The 15760-nt window shown below is 38.9% G+C and overlaps 1 protein-coding gene across 1 annotated transcript in view; it reads left to right on the top strand.

Moving 5' to 3' along the window:
* NBEAL1 (neurobeachin like 1) overlaps positions 1–15760 on the top strand; it is a 186347-nt gene that overhangs the window by 92740 nt on the left and 77847 nt on the right. Inside the window, exons 29-32 of the mRNA XM_040641841.1 lie at positions 7355–7508; positions 7803–7931; positions 14436–14741; positions 14834–14983. Coding sequence (XP_040497775.1) covers positions 7355–7508; positions 7803–7931; positions 14436–14741; positions 14834–14983 — 739 coding nt within the window. The remainder of the gene's footprint in view (positions 1–7354; positions 7509–7802; positions 7932–14435; positions 14742–14833; positions 14984–15760) is intronic.

The following is a 15760-nucleotide window of genomic DNA, read 5'->3' as shown; positions in this document are numbered from 1 at the left end:
CAAATGCTATTTTTATTTTCATGTTATATACTTCTAATCCTTAGAAATGTGTAATTGTTAACAATTTCATATTATATTCATGTTCTAAGTCTCATGATCTAAGATTTTGGAAGCCTAGAAGTCACTAAATTATATTTCGAGAAAAGCAGGTGTTTTATTCATCCTCATATCTCTTGGGCCTACTTAGCAAAGTTCCGGGTTCAAGACACTTTAAATATGTTAAATGATTACAGTCAGTATATGTGATGGTTGTTTTTATATGCTTTTAACACCACCTCCTTCCAATAATTTAATATTAGTTTATCGTTTTTATAGAGATGTGAGGAGGAGCTTCTTCAATTACTGACAAATATTTTGAACTATGTGATGTGTAAGGGACTGGAAAAGTCTGATGATGGTACTTGGATTGAACGGGGACAAGTGTTTTCAGCACTATCTAAACCAGGAATATCCAGTGAACTACTTCGACCATCAGATGAATTAAAATTAATGTAAGCATTCAGTTGGTGATTTACTCTTTCCTTTTGTAGTGGATGGGAGTCTAAAATAATATTTTTTATTGAACATTTATTCAGGATTCAGTGTGTGTAGTGAGAGAAAAGGAAAAACTTTGTGCTCAGCCCCTTTTCCTCTCTGTTGCCATTTTAGTGGAATCTAGACAGAAATCCAAAAGTGTGAGGAGATTTAAATCTTTATTTTGGGCTTCAGTGATTATACATTCCTTGTTCTTTAAATTAGTTTTTATAACATCTAAGCATTTGGCGTATTGTGTTCTGCAGTCTTGTCCAAGTTTGAGAGTTTCCATGCTGAGGGAAGCAAGTAGTGTTTTCATAAAAATTACTTCCCTAAAGCATTTAGAGTTCTCTACAGATTCTTTTTTTACCTTCCCAATTTCCAGCTTTATTTTTTTAATAATATTTTTTATTATATTATGTTAATCACCATACAGTACATCCCTAGTTTTTGATGTAAAGTTCCATGATTCATTAGTTGCATATAACACCCAGTGCACCATGCAATACGTGCCCTCTTTACTACCGATCACCAGCCTATCCCATTCCCCCACCCCCTCCCCTCTGAAGCCCTCAGTTTGTTTTCCCAGAGTCCATAGTCTCTCATGGTTCATTCCCCCTTCTGTTTACCCCCCCTTTCTTCTTCCCGCTCTTCTCCTACCGATCTTCCTACTTCTTATGTTCCATGAATGAGTGAAACCATATGATAATTGTCTTTCTCTGCTTGACTGATTTTGCTTAGCATTATCTCCTCCAGTGCTGTCCATGTTGCAGCAGATGTTGAGAAATCGTTCTTTTTGATGGCTGAGTAATTTTATATACTCATTGTATATATGGACCACATCTTCTTAATCCAGTCATCTGTTGAAGGGCATCTCGGCTCCTTCCACAATTTAGCTATTGTGGACAGTGCTGCTACGAACATTGGGGTGCATATGGCCCTTCTCTTCACTACGTCTGTATCTTTGGGGTAGATACCCAGTAGTGCAATTGCTGGATCATAGGGTCGCTCTATTTTTAACTTTTTAAGGGACCTCCACACTGTTTTCCAAAGTGGCTGTACCAACTTGCATTCCTACCAACAATGTAGTCTCCACATCCTCTCCAACATTTGTTGTTTCTTGCCTTGTCCATTTTTGCCATTCTAACTGGCGTAAGGTGGTATCTCAATGTGGTTTTGATTTGAATTTCCCTGATGGCTAATGATTTTGAACATTTTTTCATGTGTCTTTTAGCCATTTGTATGTCTTCATTGGAAAAGTGTCTGTTCATATCTTCTGCCCATTTTTTGATTTATTTGTTTCTCATGTATTGAGATTCAGAAGTTCTTTGTAGGTCTTGGATACCAGTCTTTTTTCTGTAGTGTCATATGCAAATATCTGCTCCCATTCCATGGGCTGCTTCTTAGTTTTTTTGACTGTTTCCATGGCTGTGCAGAGCTTTTTATCTTGATGAAGTCCACAAGTTCATTTTTTCTTTTGTTTCTCTTGCCTTTGGAGATGTGTCATGAAAGAAGTTGCTGTGGCCAATGTCAAAGAGGTTGCAGCCTATATTCTCCTCTAGAATTATGATGGATTCCTGTCTCACATCGAGGTCTTTCATCCATTTGGAGTTTATCTTTGTGTATGGTATGAGAGAGTAGTCAAATTTCATTCTTTTGCATATAGCTGTCCAATTTTCCCAGCACCATTTATTGAAGAGAATGTCTTTTTCCCACTGGATGTTTTTTCCTGCTTTGTCAAAGATTAGTTCCCCAAAGAGCCGAGGGTCCATTTCTGGGTTCTCTATTCTGTTCCATTGGTCTATGTTTCTGTTTTTGTGCCAGTACCATGCTGTCTTTGTGATCACAGCTTTGTAGTATAGCTTGAAATCTGGCAACGTGATGCCCCCAGCTTTGTTTTTCCTTTTCAACAATTCCTTCGCGATTTGGGGCCTTTTCTGGTTCCACACAAATTTAAGAGCTGTTTGTTCCAGTTCTTTGAAAAATGCCATTGGTATTTTGATTGGGATGGCACTGAAAGTGTAGATTGCTCTGAGTAGCATAGACATTTTAACTATGTTTATTCTTCCAATCTATGAGCATGGAATATTTTTCCATCTTTTTGTGTCTTCTTCAATGTCTTTCAAGAGTGATTTCTACTTTCTAGAATATAGAACCTTTACGTCTCTGGTTAAGTTAATTCTGAGATAATGTATGATTTTTGGTGCTATTGTAAATGGAATGGATTCCGTAATTTCTCTTTCTTCAGTCTCATTGTTCGTGTATAGAAATGCAGCTGATTTCTGAGCATTGATTTTGTGTCCTGCCACATTACTGAATTGCTCTATAAGTTCTAGTAGTTTGGGGGTGAACTCTTTGGGTTTTCCATTTAGAGGATCATGTCATCTGGGAAGAGAAACAGTTTGACTTCTTCTTTGCCGATTTGGATACCTTTTATCCCTTTTCATTGTCTGATTGCTGTTGCAAGGACTTCTAGTACTATGTTGAGCAATAATGGCGAGAGTGGGCATCCTTGTCATGTTCCTGATCTTAAGGGAAAGGCTTTTAGCTTTTCCCCATTGAGAATGATATTCGCTGTAGGGTTTTCATAGATGGTTTTTATGAAATTGAGGAATGTATCCTCTATCCCTACACTCTGAAGGGTTTTAATCAGGAAAGGATGCTGTATTTTGTCAGGTGCTTTTTCTGCATCATTTGAGAGGATCATATGCTTCTTGACTCTCTTCTTGTTGATATGATCTATCACACTGATTGATTTGCGAATGTTGAACCACCCTTGCATTCCAGGGATGAATTCCACTGGGTCATGTTGGATAATCCTTTTAATGTACTGTTGGATACTATTAGCAAGGATTTTGTTGAGAATTTTGGTGTCCATTGTCATCAGGGATATCGGTCTGTAATTCTCCTTTTTGGTGGGGTCTTTGCCTGGTTTGGGGATCACGGTAATACTGGCCTCATACAACGAGTTTGGTAGTTTTCCTTCTGTTTCTATTTTTTGAAACAGCTTCAGGAGAATAGGTATTATTTCTTCCTTGACTGTTTGGTAGAATTCCCCAGGGAATCCGTCAGGCCCTGGACTCTTGTTTTTGGGGAGGTTTCTGATCACTGCTTCAATCTCTTCGTAATTAATCAGTCTGTTTAAATAACCATTTTCTTCCTGTGTCAGTCTTGGTAGTTTATAGGTTTCCAGGAAGGCATCCATTTCTTCCAGGTTTAATTTATTGGCATAAACCTGTTGATAAAAGTTTGTAATGATCCTTCCTATTTCATTGGTGTTGGTTGTGATCTCTCCCTTTTCATTAATAATTTCATTAATTTGGGTGCTTTCTCTATTCTTTTGAATAAGTCTTGCCAGTGGCTTATCAATCTTATTTATTCTTTCAAAGAATCAGCTTCTAGTTTTGCTGATCTGCTCTACTGTGCTCCTGGTTTCTAATTCATTGATCTCTGCTCTAATCTTGATCAACTGCCTTCTCGTGCATGGATTAGGCCTTTTCTTCTGTTCCAGCTCCAGCTTCTTGAGGTGAGAATATAAAAACTGCATTTTAGATTTTTTTATTCTTTTGAGTGAGGCTTGGTATTTTGTATTTTGTATTTTCCCCTTAGGACTGCCTTTGCAGTGTCCCATAGGTTTTGGAACGTTGTGTTTTCATTCTCGTTGGTCTCCATAAATTGTTTAAATTGATTTTTAATTTCCTGGTTTATCCAATCATTCTTGAGCAGGATGGTTCTTAGTTTCCAAGTGTTTGAGCTTCTTCCAAATTTTTCTTTGTGATTGAGTTCCAATTTCAAAGCATTGTGGTCTGAGAATATGCAGGGAATAATTTCAGTCCTTTGGTATCGGTTGAGACCTGTTTTGTGACCCAGTATATGGTCTATTCTGGAGAAAGTTCTATGTGCATTCGAAAAGAATGAGTATTCTGTTGTTCTGGGGTGTCGTGTTCTATATATATCTATGAGGTCCATCTGGTCCAGTATGTCATTCAAAGCTCTTGTTTCTTTGTTGATTTTCTGCTTAGGTGATCTGCCTATTTCTGGGAGTGGAGTGTTGAGGTCCCCTACTATTAACGTATTATTATCTATATGTCTCTTTATTCTGGTTAAGAGTTGGCTTGTGTATCTTGCTGCTCCTCTGTTGGGGGCGTAGATATTTATAATTGTTACATCCACTTGTTGGATACATCCTTTAAGAATAATGTAGTGTCCTTCTGTATCTCTAACTACAGTCTTTAGTTTAAAATGTAGTGTGTCTGATATGAGAATTGCTACCCCAGCTTTCTTTTGAGGTCCGTTGGCATGAAAAGTGGTTCTCCGTCCCTTCACTTTCAGTCTGGATGTATCTTTAGTTTCAAGGTGAGTCTCTTTTAGACAGCATATGGATGGGTCATGTCTTTTTATCCAATCTGCAACCCTGTGGCATTTTATGGGAGCATTTAGGCCATTCACATTGAGAGTGATTATTGAGAGATACGATTTTAATGATGTCATGTTGCCTGTGAAGTCTATGTTTCTATAGATTGTAAATTTCTGTTCTGTATCACTCTTGAGGTCTTTTTACTTTTATAGAACCCCCCTTAATATCTCCTGTAGGGCTGGTTTCGTGGTTACAAATTTGGTCAGTGACTGACGATCCTGGAAGGTCCTTATCTCTCCATCAATTCTGAATGACAGCCTTGCTGGATAAAGGATCCTTGGCTGCATGTTCTTCTCAGATAGAGCTTTAAAAATATCCTGCCAACCATTCCTCTCATTCCAGGTCTGTGTAGACAGGTCTGACGTTATTCTGACATTTTTGCCTCCATACGTGAGAAATTTCTTCACTCTGGCCGCTTTCAGTACTGTATCCTTGGATCTAATATTTGCAAATTGCACTATGACGGGACGTGGCATAGGTTTGTCGTGGTTGACCTTGGGAGGGGTCCTCTCTGCCTCTTGGACACGAATGCTTGTTTCCTTTGCTAGATTAGGGAAGTTTTCAGCTACAGTTTGTTCAAATATCTTTTCTAGACCTCTCTCTTTCTCCACCCCCTCTGGATGCCGATGATTCTGACATTGGAATGTTTTATTAAGTCAGTAGTCTCCCGTAATCTGCATTCTTGAGATTGAATTTTTTTGAGGCAAGTTTCTGTTTTAACTTTCTCTTCTACCATCCCATCCTCCAATTCACTAATTCGTTCTTCTGCCTCATTTACCCTGGCCATCAGAGCCTCTAGTTTTGACTGCATTTGAGTCATAGCATTTTTAATTTCTGCCAGATTCGCTCTCATTTCCGCCCTCAGAGATTCTATATTCTTGTTAATATTTTCGTTAATACTTTTTTCAAGTCTACACATTATTTTGACCATTGTTACTCTGAACTCCATTTCTGACAATTTGGTTATATCCATATCCATCAGTTCTGTAGTAGAGGCCACAGACCCATTATCTTTTCTTTGCTGGGGGGCGATTTCTCCTCCTTGTCATTCTGATGAGGAGAGATTGCGGGGTTGCCCAGAGCCCAAATTATTGACCAGGGCCCAGGCAGTGTGCACTTGTTTTATAGGGACCTCAGGGATGTGGGCTTCTTGATTTTTCAGCGTGCCTTCTAGGGGAGGGGCCTGCCACGGTGATATTCAGGTAACTATGTTAGGGTAGAGTCTCCCTGTCCCTGCGAGGGGGGATGGGGATTGGCACAATGTGAGCTGGTATTTCCAAGCTTTTGTTCTCTGGCGGCTTTCCCTGGCGGTTTTCTGTGGCTCTTCTGAGAGAGCAGCTGTGGCCGAATCCTAGCCTCTGTCTCCGAACAGAGAGATCGCAGTCCACTCTCCACTGAGCTCTCTTGGCCTCTTTAACTCTGTTTCTCTCAGTGCTGCTAAACCCTGCAGCGTCCTGGGTTGTGTGTCCCACAGCCGCTCTCCCAGCCCTCACTACCAGGGCCCGCCCGTCTCTGTCCTTTGTGTTTTTAACACCGCCAGCTGCCCCTGGTTCCCGAGCGAGCTCCTGAGCCCCCTGTTTCAGTGTGGTTCGCCCGCACTCCGGAGTGCCGGTTTTCAGTCTGGTCGTGTGTTCCCGAGCTCCCAGTATCAGTCTGGTTCCAGTCAGCGCTCCGGAGCTCCGGTTTTCAGTCAGGTCGCACGTGCGCTCCCGAGCTCTCGGTTTCAGTCTAGTTCTAGTGTGCGCTGCAGAGCTCCAGTTTTCAGTCTGGTCACATGCATGTTCCCAGGCTCACGGTCTCAGTCTGCTCTCTCGCGGGTGCCGGTCTGCGAGTCTGGCCCGCTCCCTAATGCAGGTGGCTACCGCTTCCCGGCGCCCGAGCGCCTCGGCTCCCTCCCCCTTCCGCTTATCTTCCGATGTCTGTGTGCAGATTCATGGCTCCCCACTTCGTACCTTAATACTCAGCGCTAGAGATGTTCGTTTGTAAAGGTCCAGATGTATCTTCCTGCGTCTCAGGCTGATTCCGTGGGTTTTCAGGCTGGTCTGGTACCTATCCAGCTCGACTCAGGGGACCAGCTGAAAAAGGGGACCCCTCCTCCTCTGCCATCTTTTCCCTCCCCCCCAATTTCCAGCTTTAAAGAAACTTTTAAGTACCTCGTAGAGACTGGAATTTGAGTTATTTCAATAGCTTTTTATAGTTAAGTGAAACAGGTAACTTTTACTTTGCCTTTTGTATTGTTTATTAAAGATAGTTACTTCAGAGATAAAGAGCTGCTTCATTGTTATTAAATGTCCTCTGATCCCTTCCAGAAATAGTATATCTTTGCCGATACAGAGGTATTAATGAATAAGTGGGGTTTTTTTTCATGTTTTACTATTTTTCTAAACTTAAAATGATTTTAAGAGGATTTTGTTTTGCACTTAGTTTGCTACAGAACATGTTAGAATGGGCAGTCACAGAAAACAGAGAATCAAAAACGAATCCAGTAACTGCTGAAAATGCCTTTCGACTCATCCTGATCATACAGGACTTTCTGCAGTCAGTGGGGCTTGTTAATTCAAGCATGTGGACTGAGAAGGTGCAGTAATAACTCTTTGATATTATTTTTCTGGTAGTCAAGGACTTTATTCAACAAAGAAAAATTTGTACCCCCTCTTTTTAGAGCATTAATATTTAATCAGATACAACGCACATGGATAAAATGTGATAAATAGTTAACCGACTTTGTTAGCTATTACTAGGATAATTCTTTTGGCTTTTACCAATTGAACATTAAGCTAGTTTTGAAATATTTATGATGTGTATTACTGTTGGGGAAAACTCATCAGTAGATTTTAAAACAATGTTTTTATTTCTCTTTCCTTTGTGATAGCTTTTAGACAATCTGATGCTGCTCTTCGATGGTCTGTCAGTTTGGTATTCTGAAGGTCAAGTATGGGCAAAACTTTCTCAAATTCAAATCCAGTTGCTTCTGGGATTCATTGGAAGGGGAAATTTGCAGGTTTGTCAATTCTTTTGCATTATTTTCTATACTTTGCATGCAGCATAGGAGTTATTTGTGTAATTAAATGACAATAAATTTTCAGTATTTAATTTTTTTATTAGTTCCAAAAATATGATTTTCCTCTAGTTTCAGTTTTGTTAATCAGAAAGAGGCTTCAGAGGCAGCTCATTGATTGTTTCTTCCTGATGTATATGACTCAGTATAATTTTAAGTTTTCCTTTTAAAGGATTTATGCATAGCTTATACAAAGCGGCATTACTCATATTATCTATATTTAATGTAGCTAAGAGGTAAACAGCCTGCCTAGCCTCTTTATACATATTTTTATACATGTGCAGTTATAAGGCTTAAATTTTTAGGAAAATTATTTTTTTGTTTCTTCCAAAATCTTTTTCTATTTATTAATCCATAGTTTTGTATTATATCTCATATCTTTTAATTCATCAAACACTGAATACCTACCAAGTATGAGCATTGTGCTAGGTTTTCAAAACATAGATAAATAAAATAATGGACCCAAGGAATATTAATTATTTCTATTTTTAATTAAAAATTTTAAAGATTGGAGAAGTTCCACATGAATTTTAGTCTGTCATCTTTCTATTTACATTGGAGAATGTGACTGTATTAATCATAATATGTATCCCATTGCTATTTACGTGGCCCTTTTTATTTTCTTTTGATACTGGAATTTTAACAAGGGGATAGGAGTGGGGATGGTTTCTAATATATATAAACTTACCGTAATGTTGATGAGAACATGGAGAGATTAAAATTCCGTAAGGTTACCATATTTGTAAAAGGCCATAGTTTTTAATAGTTTTTGGTTTTGGTTTTGGTTTTTTTAAGATTTTTATTTATTTATTTGACAGAGAGACACAGCAAGAGAGGGAGCACAAGCAGAGGGAGCGACAGGCAGAGGCAGAGGGACAGGGAGAAGCAGGCTTCCCGCTGAGCAGGGAGCCTGATGTGGGGCTTGATCCCAGGACCTTGGGATCATGACCTGAGCCGAAGGCAGACGCTTCTCGACTGAGCCACCCAGGCTCCCCTCAATAGTTTTCTTTTTTTCCTAATTGTAAAAGTAACACATGCTCATTGTGGAAAATACACAAAAACATAAAGAGAAGAAAATAAATCCATCATCCCATAGCCCAAGAAGAAGTAACTGTCAGTATTTTTCTATACCTATATCTTTTTCAGATGATTGAAATCCTCACATATTTTGATAATATGATGATATGAATAGTAATATGTTACTAACTTTTTAAACATATGGGTTTTTTTCTTAATCATAGAAGTAACAGATATTCATTGTAAAAACATGGAAAATGCATAAAAGCTAAAATAAGATGGGCTTTCTGATACATGGATGGTGGAAGCTTGAATTGTGCAGCCATTCAAATGCAATTAGGTACTTTAAAAAATGATCACACTCTGTCTAGTAATTCTACTCTAAATCTGTATCCTCAGATAATAATCCAGAATACCAGACAGCCTTTGTATACATAGATGTTCGTGGTAGTTTTCTATTTTTCTCTACCTAGAAGTAGAATGAGGATAGCTTTTGGGGCTTTTTCATTAATATTAGCCTGATGGCTGTTAAAGCAGTTGCAGTCAGCATGCCAGGTATTTATTTTAGATATGAGGACCCTCCCCCCCTTCTAGTCACGCTCAGTGTTTATCTTTGATGAAATTTCCATAAATAAAATATGTTTGTTTAGTTTGTCCACCATTAAATATCTAATGTCTGTCCCATAGTAGGGCTCTATAAATACTTGTTAAATAAAGAGTCAAATGGGCACATGCACCCCAATGTTTACAGCAGCAATGTTCAAAATAGCCAAAATATGTAAACAGCCCAGATGTCCATCGACAGATGAGAGGATAAAGGTGATGTGGTATATATGTATGTACAATACACACACACACATACACACACACACACACACACACACACACAGAGGAATATTACTGAGCCATCAAATAGAATGAAGTCTTGCCATTAGCTACAGGGTGGATGGAACTAGAAGGTACTATGCTAAGCGAAATACGTCAGTTAGAGAAAGACAAATACCATATGATTTCACTCATATGTGGAATTTAAGAAACAAAACAGATGAACATAGGAGAAGGGAAGGAAAAATAAAGTAAGATGATGACAGAGAGGGAGGCAAACCATAAAAGACTCTTAACTATAAGAAACACACTGAGGGTTTCTGGAGGGGAGGTGTGTGGGGGATGGGGTAATTGGGTGATGGGCAATAAGGAAGGCACTTGAAGTGATGAGAACTGGGTGTTGTATGCAACTAATGAATTACTAAATTCTACCTCTGAAACTAATAATACAGTATGTGTTAATTAAATTGAACTTAAATTTAAAAAAACCTGAAGGCAAAACATAAATTAATAGAGTACAGAACCTATAGATATCTTGTTTACCAGTAGTTAGTAACCTAAAACATTTTTTACTAACTAGTTGTTTAATTTTATTTTCTCGGGAATAAAAGCATAAAAGGCTGGGAAAGCAAATTCTTCCCTTAAAGGGGTTATAGTAGAGCTTCTTTGCCAATCTGGCTACAAATTTTTGTTTCGCTCATACTTATTAGTTAATTGCCAGCATGTAAGTATTAGGAGATGTCACATAAATGTCAACATTTCCTAGCTTGTCTCTAAAGCAAGACTAGGTGGTTGTTGATTTATTTAGTGAGCATGTGGTGTCCATTTTGTCCCCAGTTGTCTTAGTTCTGCCAGTGATGAGAATATGAAATCACCAGGAGGAGCTTTTATAAAAATGCCTTTGAGGGGCATCACCCTTAGTAATTATATCAGAATGGAGAAACTAGGGCATTGGTATTTTTTGTAATTTCTCAGGTGACCCTAATTCAGTACTCTTTATCGGGGGGGGGGGTCATATATATCTGGATGTAGAGTGTGTGTGTATCCAAAATTAAGACAGTGGTCAAATTATCCTGTATTCATTAAAAGTATCTTTATAATTTTTTAAATAATAATATTTTTTATTATATTATGTTAGTCCCCATACAGTACATCCCTGATTTTTGATGTAAAGTTCCATGATTCATTAGTTGTGTATAACACCCAGTGCACCATGCAATACGTGCCCTCCTTACTACCCATCACCAGCCTATCCCATTCCCCCACCCCTTCCATGAATGAGTGAAACCGTATGATAATTGTCTTTCTCTGCTTGACTGATTTTACTTAGCATTATCTCCTCCAGTGCTGTCCATGTTGCAGCAGATGTTGAGAAATCGTTCTTTTTGATGGCTGAGTAATTGTATATACTCATTGTATATATGGACCACATCTTCTTTTTTTTTTTAAAGATTTTATTTATTTATTCGACAGAGATAGAGACAGCCAGCGAGAGAGGGAACACAAGCAGGGGGAGTGGGAGAGGAAGAAGCAGGCTCATAGCAGAGGAGCCTGATGTGGGGCTCGATCCCACAACGCCAGGATCACGCCCTGAGCCGAAGGCAAACGCCTAACCGCTGTGCCACCCAGGCGCCCCTGGACCACATCTTCTTAATCCAGTCATCTGCTGAAGGGCATCTTGGCTCCTTCCATCCTTTAGCTATTGTGGAATGCTGCTATGAACATTGGGGTGCATATGGCCCTTCTCTTCACTACATCTGTATCTTTGGGGTAAATACCCAGTAGTGCAATTGCTGGATCATAGGGTAGCTCAATTTTTAACTTTTTAAGGGACCTCCATGCTATTTTCCAGAGTGGCTGTACCAACTTGCATTCCCACCAACAATGAGGGAGGGATCCCCTTTCTCCACATCCTCTCCCAACAATTGTTGTTTCTTGTCTTGTCCATTTTTGCCATTCTAACTGGCGTAAGGTGGTATCTCAATGTGGTTTTGATTTGAATTTCCCTGATGGCTAATGATTTCGAACATTTTTTTCATGTGTCTGTTAGCCATTTGTACGTCTCCATTGGAAAAGTGTCTGTTCATATAATTTTAAATAAATTCATAAGCTTATAGTGTATTTAATACCATGATATTAAGTTAAAAACAGACCACTAGATATTCAACTTTTTATGTAAACAGTATTTTATTTTATTTATTTTTTAATAATAATTTTTTATTATGTTAGTCATCATGTAAACAGTATTTTAAAAAACACGTAGCAAAGGGGCGCCTGGGTGACTCAGTCGTTAAGCATCTGCCTTCGGCTCAGGGCGTGATCCCGGCGTTATGGGATCAAGCCCCGCATCAGGGGGCTTGAAAAACCACACACACACACATAGCAAAAAAGTCCAGAAGTATTAGCACTGGCATTTCCTGGATGATGAGATTTTATGTCCTTTTTTCTTATATTTGTTGGTCTCTATTAGAATTAAGTTGTAGTCACAAAGACTAAAGTGAAGAATTGGGGAAAGTCTGAGGAGAGTAGAAAAGTTTCACAGTAGAAGCTTAAGTTAGAAGTAGGAAAGTTAAAGTCTTGAGCCATCTTAGATATTGTTTCCTCCAGTGCTGTTTGCCTCTTTAAGGCTTGTGTGAAAAGACTGCCTAAGGTCTTTTATTGTCTTGGCCTGCAAAGACCTGTGCATACAGCTCAGACTAGTGTTTGAAACAAATACAATCATGAAGTGATGCCAGATTCTGATACTTTCCTCTTTTCTCTTGCTGTTCTTCATTTTGGAAGTAATAAGATCCAACATTGAAATATAGTGTTAAGTGAGAAGGAGATAATTTATATCATCTGCCCTACCATTGTTTTATGGCTTAGATCTAGCGTTGACAGAAAGAGGCCCCATTTATGACCTAATTTTTAACCTTCCCGTGTTGGGGTTAAGGCCAATGTTTAATAGTAATATAGAGGATTCCTTTGCCGGGGCTTATTAGTATATGTATTTTCCTTGGGAAGTTTAAGAGTAGTGACATTTCTGTCAAGAACTCAGTCTCCCTTGTACCTATCCTTTATGTATCATAATGCTTTGATTCCAAATAACAGAAGCATCAACCCAAATTGACTGAGTTTAGGAGATATATTGGCTCTTATAATAGAAAATTCTGTAGTTCAATTTAAGGCATGATTTTTAATCAAGGCTTCAGTTCCATTTATTTCCTGTTTTCACAGCACTCCTTTCCCTCATGTGTCAGCTTGTCTTAAGCTGGCTGCCCTTGTCACAAAATGCCTGCCAATAGTAGTTGGTGCTACGTGCTTCCTCACTTATATCCAATAGAGAGTGCTTCTGGGGCACCTGGGTGGTTCAGTTGGTAATGTGTCTGCTTTTGGCTCAGGTCATGATCTCAGAGTCCTAGAATGGAGCCCCTGCTCATCAGGGAATCTGCTTCTCCCTCTCCCTCTGCCTCGCCCCTGCCCGCCCCCAACTTGTGCTCTCTCTCTCTCTCGAGTAAATAGAATCTTTAAAAAAAAAAGAGTGCTTCTTCCTACCGTCACTGTTCTTCATGGATCTCTTTTGTTTCTGCATATCTTAAAGAGACACTAGATGTCTTTGTTATGAACTATCTTTTTGAGGATGCAGGTATAGTGAACAACTTTGGAAGACAGAGATTCTGTCTCCAGAGCAAAAGGCAGGTTTGTTTACTGTCCAGTATAATAAAGGTAGTGTCTTCCTCCAAGGCAAAGTTCAGGCTAACTTACTCCCTGGTATAGAAGATTTAGGTTCCTTATGCTTGGGGTTCCTCCCCTATACTGCAGCCACTGGGTGTGCATGCATCATCTAGTCCTGTTCATCTCTCACCATGGGAGTAGCAGTTCAGGGAACCAGGGAAAACACTGATATTCTGATATTCTGGCTGTTGGGACTGCTGTAGGTCTTGGTCTCTGAACCAGGAGTCTCATATCTTCTGCCACCATCTATGAAACTGTGGCAGGCTAACTTGTTAGGTTGGAGGTAAGGCAAAATCTGAGACCTTTCACAGTTCTTGACAGTTATTACGTAAAAATCCTGAACTTGAACTGGTAAGGCCATCCCCAAATGAATCCCTCTGACAAAAGCAGCGACATGAGTTGACTGAAAGATAAATTATCTGAACCACTCACTGTGGAAAGTGGTTGGATATTCTTATATCTTTTAGGACCTATTGTTGGAACTAGAGATGGAATCATTCCCCTATCCTTACAGACTATAAGAAGGAGTGGAATGGGGGCGCCTGGGTGGCGCAGTCGTTAAGCGTCTGCCTTCGGCTCAGGGCGTGATCCCGGCATTCCAGGATCGAGTCCCACATCGGGCTCCTCCGCTGGGAGCCTGCTTCTTCCTCTCCCACTCCCCTGCTGTGTTCTCTCTCTCGCTGGCTGTCTCTCATAAATAAATAAAATCTTTAAAAAAAAAAAAAAAGAAGGAGTGGAATGGATGTTGGGGTGATTAATTTTCCACTACACCTTTTCTGTATATTCTGCTTTTATAATTTATTTAAAAAAAAAAAACTTCAGGAAGAGCTAGAAAACTTTTGCTAAATATCTGCTTTATTTTGTTCTTTCTCACCTATTCTGTTTTCTCAGGTTTGTGCAATGGCATCAGCTAAGCTAAACACCCTTCTTCAAACCAAAGTGATTGAAAATCAGGATGAAGCATGTTACATTTTAGGAAAGCTGGAACATGTTCTAAGTCAGTCAATCAAGGAACAGACTGAAATCTACTCATTTCTGATTCCCCTGGTCCGTACCCTGGTTTCCAAAATCTATGAGCTTCTCTTCATGAACTTGCACCTGCCTTCTTTACCTTTTACCAATGGTAGCTCTTCATTTTTTGAAGATTTTCAAGAATATTGCAGTTCAAATGAATGGCAAGTTTACATCGAAAAATATGTAAGTTTTATCTATTTTGAGTGAAATTTTTCTAAGTTGTCATTTTTATAGATGTCTATGTTAAATTTTCTGTGTGTATATATATTTATAAGATCGTGCCTTACATGAAGCAGTATGAAACCCATACATTTTATGAGGGTCATGAGGACATGGCACTTTATTGGAAGAATTGTTATGAAGCCTTAATGGTGAATATGCATAAACGAGACCGGGAAGGAGGAGAAAGCAAGCTTAAATTTCAGGTAAAAATTATTAAAAGTTTTTAGTATGTAGTTTTTTTTTTATGTTGGTTTCAAGCATTTAATATTCAAATAAGAGTAAAAACAAGTCTGAACTCTGAAAATAAATGGTCTTTCCTGCTGTTTGAAAATTATTTCAGAATTGAGGGCGCCTGGGTGGCTCAGTAGGTTAAGCATCTGCCTTCAGCTCTAGTCATGATCCCTGGTCCTGGGATCAAGTCCTGCATCAGACTCCATGTTCAGCGGGGAGTCTGCTTCTCCCTCTGCCCCTCCCCCCTGCTTGTGATCTCTCTCTCTCATAAATAAATAAAATCTTAAAATTATTTCAGAATTGAAAGAAAAAGTAACAATTAAAAAGTTAATGTCAAAATGTTCTATGCATAGTTGATACATAAAAAGTCTGTTAAGCTGATAGTGTACATATCTCTAAGGAGGCTGGGTATATATCAGTGGTTAGAGAATATTTATAGCACTAAATACTTGCTTTAGAAAAGAAGAAAGACCTCAAACTAATAATTTAAGTTTCTACCTTAAACTAGAGAAAAAAAGCTAAACTAGTTTCCAGATAAGAACCTAACAAAAATAAGAGCAGAAATCAGTGAAATTGAAAGCAGGAAAACAATAGAGAAAATAAATAAAACTAAAATCTAGTTCTTTAAAATGTCAGTAAAATTGGTGTGTCTGGGTGGTACAGTTGGTTAAGCATCTGATTCTTGGTTTCAGCTCAGGTTGTGATCTCAGGGGTTGTAAGATTGAGCCCTGCGTTGGGCTCCGTGCTCA

This window comes from Ursus maritimus, unplaced genomic scaffold, assembly GCF_017311325.1.
Source record: "Ursus maritimus isolate PB19 unplaced genomic scaffold, ASM1731132v1 scaffold_1, whole genome shotgun sequence".
In the NCBI taxonomy this organism is placed as follows: Eukaryota; Metazoa; Chordata; class Mammalia; order Carnivora; family Ursidae; genus Ursus; species Ursus maritimus.
This window is presented reverse-complemented; position numbering and strand designations above follow the sequence as displayed.